Genomic DNA, 10,076 nt, shown 5'->3' with positions numbered 1-10,076 from the left:
GAATGAATATGCATTAACTGGGAATTCAATAATAAATCATTGGGAAGTAATACATGGTTTCTGTTACTATATTTAATGTCTTCTGCCCTATGTGATTTTCTCTTGTATATATAATCTAATTGGTATTTTTAATTAGTGGTGTATATGATTTTTTTTTTTATTATTTAAAATTGATTCTACTTTGATGTAACACATTGATTTATTTATAATAAATATACAATTATTTTTACACTTCTTTGGGTGTTTTTAGCGCCAACTCCTTTGGAGATAATTTGTGTATGCACTATAGGATTAGTAGGAGGAGGGCAGGCTACATCTAATTATTAATGTTTGGTTAATGGCAATTTAGCACTGCAAAAATATATATATATTTTTTTTTTTCTCTTTCTTACAGTCCTTTCCTTCTAGACCTTAATATCTATATTGTTGTGTTTTGTAATCTTTAAAGCGCAGATAAGGTTTGCCTTGATATTCTTTATGGGACTGGAGCATATTTCTCCCAAGTTAAGAGGTGGAGACGGATTTACTAGATTAAGAACAAGGAGAAAAACGTTTGGATTTTAAATTGAATACATTGCATCCGGAAGGACTCAATGTAGATTTGGACTTGGCGGCATTTTAAATTCAATTTTAAGCTTATTTTGGTCAATTATTGGATTCCTGGTATTTATTTATTTCTAATTTATCTACATTTTAAGTAGGAATATGCTTGATATGGGCTGTTTTAACGAGACATCTCTTATTTCTTATGATTAGCGGATAAGTAGTATATAAATAAATAATAAATAAACAAACATACAACTTCCCAATCTTTGGGGAGAGGGATGGATGGGTTATATATGGGTAATATAAATTCTTCCATCTGACACAATGCCATAACACCATGGCCTTTTGCGCTAAAGAGAGAGGGGTTGCTATGGCAACGCGCGTTGTTTCCATTGTACATATCGCTTTACCAGCGCTAGATTGAGTTCCCTACAGTATTTCCCATAAGTTTTACTCTTGCAGCCCCACTATGTATTAGGCGGCTTCTACATTCACTTACTGGAGGTTCCCCTATGGTCTAGTTACCCACCCTTATGCCTATTCTAATAGAGGGAACAAAAAAAGCACAATAAAAGCTCTGGGGGTGCCAAATAAGAGCTATGATTGGTTAGGGGGTCAAGTGCGGGGTATGGGCACATTATTTAGCATACAGGCCTATCCAATGGCGCCTATAGCTGTGGCATAAATGTATATAACCCCTGCCCCCAGATGTCACACTGTTACGTACCTGTACCCCACCTTACGAGCTCTGGTACAAGCCCACTACACAGGTTCTCCTACCACCAGTTACCCCACCCCTAACTCTACGATCCAAACAGCCCGCCTCCGCAAGCTTAACCAATCACGCACCCAGTTCAATCCAGAATCATTGAAGCATCCAATCCGCTAGGGCGATACTTGAGTCGGCCCGCCTGCTCACCAGGTGTCTTCTGGGAATTGTAGTTTATTCTATCGCTATCCACATGTGTTTAAACTACAATTCCCTCAGGTTTAGATTCCAAAACGAATACCCGATATGCAAAGGAGAATTATGACAACATGTCTTTATCTTCATAACAGTATATGTATTATAATTTCATTAATACATATAATTATCATTGCTAATGAAAGATTTTGATTTAAACTTTTCCTCTACATAGGAAATAGGCGCGTGTGAACATTTGTGACACTTAATTCCATTTTATCCCAACTCCACCCCCATTCGCAGCCATTCTATAGATTATACTCCAGTTCTGGAATTGTAAAAACTTTTTACACACGGATGAAACAACCGTTTGCAAACCAGGTGAAGATCTCCTTTATCTAAAGGAATGTCATGTAGCGCCATCTATCGGCTATTTTTCACATTACAGGCTGTTATTAATCCACATAGCTTTAACTAGCGCGGAGGGATACCTGGAGATTATACAACCAGCCTCTTTAATCCTTTAGGGCCCCAATTTCACATTACAAAGTTGCATCAGGACTTTATGGACCTAGGAATGATACGGACTGGAGCCTGGAATTTACTGTAAGTACTGGATGTGCTGAAGGAGCTGCTGGGCTTCAGGAAGGGGACTGGGTACTAGGAAGCCCCAGGGGGGGCAATTGCAACAGGAAGTTGCCTGAGAGGGGCACATCATTGGCCTTTCAAAACGAGGCTGCAGAGACCCTAGTGGCACAGACTGGGGGCTTTCTGGTAGGAGGTGTCTGTTGAAATTAGAAATTAATTCTAACTTAGGGAATTGCTACAAGGTGACTCTGGGACTTGGGGTGTCATAGTCAGGTAAGTAGTGGAACTTTGGCACCCTGAGTACCCCAATAACTTAAATAAAGAGCTCGTTATATTATATGGAACTGGGGGTCAGATATTTGGGAGTCTTGATTGTCTCAGCAAAAGTAACTAGTAGTAAAAAGTGGAACTTTGGCACCCTGAGTACCCCAATAACTGAAATAAAGAGCGCGTTATATTATATGGAACTGGGGGTTGGATATTTGGGAGTCTTGATTGTCCCAGCAAAAGTATTCTGCCTGACTCTGTGGCAGAATTAGGGGACTCTGTGGGGCTTCACAGGGGGGTTCCTGCTGTCCCGGGGGCTGTGGGAGATACAGTAATAGAAGCCACAGGAGTACCTGTAGATATTGGGGTGCAAACTCAACGTTAGCCAGTGTCACAACCACCAGCGAGGGGAATAAAGTGATCTTTTTGTCAACAGTCTCAGGGAATCCCTAAGTGTTAGACTGTATTTGCTTCCTCCGGTGTTGGTAACATCAGGCACTGGTTTACTGAGGAACAGGAGAGACGGGGAGTAAATCCGTGGCTGTAGTGAAGGATCACAGAGAAAACTCGATGAGGGACGTTACTTCATGACAGAGAAAGGAGCCTCTGCTTTATCCAAGCAAGATCTGGGATGCTTATCCGCACTATACCGCTTGTCTAGTTCTATACCCACCTGAGGATAAACACTTGTTTGGAATGGCCGCCTACATCGAATTTGTGCCCCCTCCGGAATGCCCGGTGTTCGAGCCCAGCTGGGAGGAATTCTCTGATCCCCTGAGTTTCATCGGACGCATCCGACGATTGCTGAAAAGACAGGGATATGCAAATCCAACCTCCCAAGGTAAGTCTGATAGATGGATGTTATCAGTACACTGAGAGCCTGAAATAATTCCTTATGGATAATGATGCAGTTGTAACAGGGAGCTGATACATACTGTGTGCAAGTCACATTATATAAGTTTTATTATTATATATATATATATATATGATTATAATAAGTTCACACAGGCTGATGACAAATGTCAGATGTTTGATTAGTCTTTGCTCTTGGTCACATTTTTAGAAACCAATGACCCATTGGTTGGCATTGCTGCTTTACGGTCAGTTTGATTCCAGCCAGGGCACTATCTTCAGGGAATTTTTATGTCCCCCCCCCCCAGGTGGATTTTCTTGCACTTTTGGTACACAAATCTTCTTTGTCGTGGGCAACAATCTCCCCGCAATGCCATCCCACCGGCTAGCATTTAAATCGCCAGTGGGATGCTTCACTGCGATGTCGCACAAAGTTGTCTTTGGAGGAAACTTTGAGCGACCGTGGGACATCGTAGCGACGCGAATGCCATCCCACCGGCAATTTACACTCTAGCCGGTGGGATGGCATTGCGGGGAGATTAGTCGCCCATCACTAATCTCCCTGTGTACCACTGCCCTAAAGACACCGGGCTACTAGTAGCAGCTACTTTTTCAAGCTACTGAAAATCCCTTCCATAGACAATACACGTAGAGACAATTATCAGTAAATGATTAGCATTGTCTATTTTAGTAGCCACGACAAGTAGCTGCTACTAGTAGCTCTGTGTGTCTTCACCCTAAGGGCTCTGGCACACGGGGAGATTAGTCGCCCGCGGCAAAACTCCCTGTTCGCGGGCGACTAATCTCCCGAGTAGCCTTCCCCTGCCATCCCACCGGCGAACATGTAAGTCGCCGTGGGATGGGCAGACGCGCGGGGGCGACTTACATGATGGCGTCGCCGGTGGGATGGCAGGGGGAAGGCAACTCTGGGAGATTAGGCGCCCGCGAACAGGGAGTTTTGCCGCGGGTGACTAATCTCCCCGTGTGCCAGAGCCCTAAGAGAGCTGCAGAATATGTAGGTTGCTATATAGGCAGAGGATAATGACTACATGCCCTGTTGTGCGAAAAAATGTACCCCATGACACGTGAGGCATAACTTGAGGGTATGTACCCCAAAATTCTATCATGCCCAAAGTGTGTTTGTTTGCATTTGTAAGGATTACTTATGTATACAGGCCATATGGCCAAACATCATCGGGAAAGTGTCCTCTATCTAAATTTGCTTTTATGCATGTTTTAGAGTGGGCTAATGGCCGACTGCATTTACTGTTTTGGGCTATCACATATGGTGCAGTTTCAATGGATAATATTTATTCTATTATTTGATATTATATTATTGTTCTAACAATCAAAGAAGGCAATAGTCAGCCAGTAGTGGGGTGGTTGTGTCCAAGCTGAAAGGTCACTATAATCAAACCATTAAAGTTTAAGTAGTTAAAGAAGAACTTTTGTATTATTTTTTTGCTGAAAGAGGTGGAGGACCTAGTCAGCAGGGTATTGTACGTTTGTCAGATATTCGGACAGATTGAACATGGACTGAATAGGTGCGTTGATGTTGCCTTCATCCAATTGGTCTGTGGGCCTTTCTGTATAATCCTGTCTTGGGCCCCTGGGCCACATTCGTATCGGCCCAATTTGGCCCAGGAGGAGGGTGTCCAAATCGAGCCCAGATCCACTCATTGGGTGACCTTGACAAAACAGTGGAGCTGGCTGTGTATTTCCAACTTAAGAGCCTTACATACGCAAATAATTGTCATTGAACAAAACTGCTGTTTACACCAATAAGGTGTTGGTCTGGCTTACAAAAAAATGTATATACGCCCCTTTATGTAGTGAGATCAGCGTTATAACAGCCGATATCCACGTTTGCAATGCAGGGGGTTAATTCTCCAGGTTCTACCCCAATCTTACAACTGGCTGTTTTTCTCACCTCTTAACCTATTTACTACTTTATGCCCCCTTATGGGGAGGCGGGGGCAACATGGAACTGAAGCTGTCTGTACTGACCAGGGTTTTTGCTCCAATGATTACAAATGGAAGGGAAGTCCAATTACTGAAATGAATCTTCTCTGCCATTACTTTGTAGTCTATTTTTCCTAAAATCCCAACACTGCAGCTTTATTGTACACATTAGGGTTATACCTGGGTTTTAAGTAGGGATGCACCGAATCCACTATTTTGGGGTTTGGGCGAGATTCCTGGATTCCGAACCGAATCCTGGATTTGTTGCATCCCTAGTTTTAAGCTGCAGTTTGCTGCTTCTAGATAACAGCCACCAGTGTTGGACTGGGGTGCCAAGGGCCCACCAGAAAACCTTAGGCCCACTGTCCAGACCACCATTCCTTCCCAGTTCACTCACTTTCTTTAATTTCTTAATTACTTATTTTTACATACTATTATCTATCCTTTCCTTTATTTCTTTTGTTTCTTCTCATAGAATTGAGTAATGGCCATGGTGTAGGCATACAAGGCAAATGGTTGGGTGAGCAAGGGGGCCCACTGGGAGTTTTTTTCCTATGAAGTTTGTATTCTATTTATTTAATTAAAAATAAATCCTATACATATTATTTGTGTGGGTTTATATTATATAGGTACCTTCCTGACACCTGTAGGTATTTAAACTGTTTAAACGTTTAGCAGAGCTATTACTTTAACCATGAAAATGCTTAATGCTAGCAGTAACCCCCTAGTGTGTCTCCCCTGCTGATTTAGTAGCACAGGCAGGGTTTATATTATTTGTACTATAGAAAGAAAACCTAGAATTTCCCTTTAGTTTGCCTGTGCGCTTTATAGATTTATTCTTAGCCCCCTAGAGAGCCAGTTTTGGTTATTGGCACAGTTACAGCTTAGCTTTATTGCTTTTATGTTCCTTTATCTCAGGACTGGCAGCCGCCCTTTGCCTGCGATGTCAAAAGCTTCTGCTTCACCCCTCGGGTACAGCGCCTCAACGAACTAGAGGTAAGGTTTCTGTGATTATTGTGCTGGGAATAAACCCAGATCATGGTTATTACAAACTGCTGTTTTTGTAGCTACATTAACATGTTGGAACTTGAGGATATGGACATTAACAAAATTGTTAGTTAGAAGCTTGACCAACTTGGGTTGGTTTTCCATATCCCTATTAGTTATATACAGATATTTGGATTTAAGGTGGCCATACACCTTCAGATCCGCTCGCTTGGCGATGTCGCCAAGCGAGCGGATCTTCTCCCGATATCAGGAGAATCCAGGCTAATTTGATCGTGTGGCCAAACGATCGAATTATAACGACGGGTATAGGCAAAGTCGGTTTGGGGACCGAATCAACGAGCCGATACGGTCCCCCATCCGACTAGATTTTTTAACCTGCCGGTCGATATCTGCCCGATTTCAGGCCAGATATGGGTCGGGCAGGCCCGTCGTTAGTGCCCCTACACGGGCCGATTAGTTGCTGAATCGTCTAAGGGACCCATATCGGCAGCTACAATCGGCCCATGTATGGGGACCTTTAGGCAGTATCGTATTTGTTCCAGAACAGTAGCCGATATTTACTTTCATTATTCTAACTGCTCTAGACCAGTCATAGCTAAATAGAACCTTTGCTATATAAACAAACGTGTATGTTTAATTGGCTTTATGATCTTGCATGTTAAAATGCGGATGTGGGCAGAAGTCATTTATAGAGACTGGAATCACACTGCATAACATCATAACTCCCTGGCAGCTTAAACAAAAGCAGTTCTAGCATGGCTTCCGATTCAGCAGGGGAATAGGGAAGAAGTATAGCAGGAGGGCCACCTGTTGGGTATCCCATTCTTAAATTAATTAGAGCTTGGATATGTGGCAAGGACAAAAAGACAGAAAAAGACACAGCAGTACAGATTAGGTACATGACGTTTCCCTTGTTATGATATAGGCTGGAGATATCCTGTGCATTTGCATGTTTTGTTTATTCCTCTTAATTACCTGCCATGAAGGGAGTGTATGGAGCCAATTGCACACCTGTTGTGCCAGTTCCGCTTGCTTATGTTGCACAGTGATGCAGCGCCTCCTCCCATGCTATGTTCCCTCTCCAGCAATTATGTGTATGTCCCCTGGGAGGTGAGTAGGCCACCTTATTAAAAGCCACTAGGCTGCAACAGGAAAGGATTAAGCTATAGTCCAATACACACTTTTCCCCCTTGATGCCCAGGAGACTAGAATATTCTTCATTTTCTGCAAGATTAAGGGGGAAGACACACAGAGCTACTAGTAGCAGCTACTTGTCGTGGCTACTAAAATAGACAATGCTGATCATTTACTGATAATTGTCTCTACATGTGTTTTAGCAGAGGCAATTCTCAGTATTGTCTATGGCAGGGGATTTTCTGGCATTTAGTAGCCATGAAAAAGTAGCTGCTACTAGTAGCTTTGTGTGTTCTTCACCCTTAAGGTTGTAACCCTTAGACTTTATTGAAAACACTGTGAATTTTAACTACAATTCCAAAAAGAGAAAAGGAAGTTAAAAAGTCCAGTGTGTTATAGACCATATTGTTGGTTACTTTACATCGCTGGACAACTGCAAGTGGCTATGTATATGTTTGGCCGTAATACTGATTGTATTGTAGAACTTAAATATAGAAATAAGTGTTCAGGTTTGATGTTAGAATTAGGGTAGACAATTTACAGCAGCTTTCCACCTATAAGGGCTCTGGCACACAGGGAGATTAGTCGCCCGCGACAAATCTCCCCTGTTCGCGGGCAACTAATCTCCCCGAATTGCCATTCTACCGGCAAAAATGTGTCGCCGGTGGGATGGCACACACTGCGGCGCGATTGCGGCAACTTCGGCGATTTGCCGAAATCTCCTGCCGTAGCGTGTGCCATCCCACCGGCGACTTACATTTTCACCGGTGGGATGGCAATTCAGGGAGATTAGTCGCCCGCGAACAGGGAGATTTGTCGCGGGCAACTAATCTCCCGTGTGCCAGAGCCCTAAAGAATGCTGGGAGTTGTAGTTCACAGCAGTCGTAAGGCTATAAGTTAATTACTCTTTGCTTTAGTATAGTATGTTATCTGCAGGCTTGCACCTGACTGTCGGAATTTTCTTTCATCCAGGCAATGACCCGTGTCAAACTCGACTTCTTGGATCAGCTGGGAAATTTTGGGAGCTGCAAGGGTCCGCGCTCAGAATTCCAGTGGTGGATGGCAAGCTGTTGGATGTGTATTGCACTGAGCAAGGTGGGCGTGCAGGGACAGGTGGTTCTGCAGATAAACAACATACGCATTAGCATCTTGCAGTGTCTTCTGCGCCAGGATTAAATGGTTTACTGTAATTAAAATAACTGCAGGAAGTTTATATAATTACACCTTTCTAAAAGAACAGAAAAGGGCCTTATTGGCCCAGAAGCCATCCGTAGACTGTTACCTTCTTTCCTTTTAGCTCCAGGTGGTTCCAGTGAGGGGGGCTTTGAGGTTGTCACTAAAGAGAAGAAATGGTCTCAGGTGGGCAATCGGATGGGATACCAGCCAGGCAAAGGCACAGGCTCTCTTCTGAAGTTGCACTATGACCGAATCCTCTACCCTACGAGCTGTTTCCAGTCTGGCGTCAGCCTGATGGAAAGAAATGCAACCTAGAATATTCTAGAGGAGAAACCTTCTGTTTCAGTTTTTAGTAAAGGTACCGTATAGGACCTGTTATCCAGAATGCTCGGGACCTGGGGCTTTCCGGATAAGGGGTCTTTCCGTAATTTGGATCATTTAAACCTCACAGGATTGTTTTGGCATCCAATAAGGATTAATCATATTTTAGTTGGGATCAAGTAACAGTACTGTTTTATTAATTACAGAGAAAGGGAATCATTTAACCATTAAATAAACCCCAATAGGGCTGTTCTGCCCAATAAGGGGTAATTTATATCTTAGTTCGGGATCAAGTACAGGTACTGTTTTATTATTACAGAGTTGAACGCGTCGGGGTGGAACAGTCAGAAGGGGAGCGCTGGCCAAAGGTCGGACTGGGCCACTAGGGCCAGGGCCCACCAGGATTTTTCCCGGTGTCCCGGCGGCCCAGTCCAACCCTGTAGAGTGCTATTCTGAACAATTTGCAATTGGTCTTCATTTTTTTTATTATTTGTGACACTGTGACCTACTGTGTCCGTAAGTTACCCTCCATCTAGATTGTAAGCTCTTCGGGGCAGGGACCTCCATCCTCTTGTGTCTTTGACTCTTAACTTATTGCAACTGTATCTTGTATTTATTTGTATTTATTTGTTATACTGAGTATTTATCTTATATCTTAATAACCCCCCTGTTTGTATTAATGTATTCTACTGTACAGCGCTGTGTACATAAGTAGCACTTTATAAATAAAGATATACTTACATACATACATTTGTGTTTTTTGAATTATTTAGCTTTATATTCAAGCAACTCTCCATCTTGGCCTTTTAGGAGCAATAAGGTTGCTAGGGTCCAAACTAGCCTAGCAACCAGGCAGTGGTTGGAATGAGAAACTGGGATATGTATAGGAGTGGGTCTGAATAGAAAGATAGGTAATAAAAAGTAACAATGACAAAGGACTCCACACCTCACTGCGGACCCTAAGGGGGTTATAAACCTAGTTATTGCTATAAAAGTTGCCCAAAAACATAATTATAGATGCAATAAACTCACTAATGAGAATTCTACTGACCAAAATGCAATAGAATTCACCACTAAGAATCCCGATTCCCAGCACTGTGTCGGCCATCTTGCTGGTACCTTACATATAGAGATAATGATGGCATTTTCCCCGTCATTATATGGCACAGGAATCAGACATGGGGATAAAGGGACAGACTTGTTCAGTGCTGGAAAACTGTGCTTATTGCTCCCAACCAGGGCCGCCATCAGAAATCACGGGCCCCTCACAAAAAAAAATTCTGGCCCCCCCCTCCTCCCACACCCCCAATGGCCCCTC

General features: G+C 43.1%; 1 protein-coding gene across 1 annotated transcript; it reads left to right on the top strand.

The window, feature by feature from the left end:
- Positions 1 to 3,103: 3,103 nt before the first annotated feature.
- On the top strand, positions 3,104 to 8,496 carry LOC116406692 (lysine-specific demethylase 5A-like). The gene is made up of 3 exons (XM_031891347.1): positions 3,104 to 3,146; positions 6,038 to 6,115; positions 8,234 to 8,496. Exons 1-3 carry the CDS (start codon positions 3,126 to 3,128, stop codon positions 8,435 to 8,437), a joined length of 303 nt encoding a protein of 100 aa, XP_031747207.1. The 5' UTR covers positions 3,104 to 3,125; the 3' UTR covers positions 8,438 to 8,496.
- Positions 8,497 to 10,076: the final 1,580 nt, after the last annotated feature.

Source organism: Xenopus tropicalis, chromosome 8 (assembly GCF_000004195.4).
Source record: "Xenopus tropicalis strain Nigerian chromosome 8, UCB_Xtro_10.0, whole genome shotgun sequence".
Classification (NCBI taxonomy): domain Eukaryota; kingdom Metazoa; phylum Chordata; class Amphibia; order Anura; family Pipidae; genus Xenopus; species Xenopus tropicalis.
This window is presented reverse-complemented; position numbering and strand designations above follow the sequence as displayed.

What these genes read in the sequence shown, in the direction of transcription:
- LOC116406692 (XM_031891347.1), top strand. Translation starts at nt 3,126, where the DNA reads ATGCAAATCCAACCTCCCAAG. An exon ending in TGCAAATCCAACCTCCCAAG is followed by an intron (nt 3,147 to 6,037) that starts GTAAGTCTGATA and finishes CCTTTATCTCAG; the next exon opens with GACTGGCAGCCGCCCTTTGC. An exon ending in AGCGCCTCAACGAACTAGAG is followed by an intron (nt 6,116 to 8,233) that starts GTAAGGTTTCTG and finishes TCTTTCATCCAG; the next exon opens with GCAATGACCCGTGTCAAACT.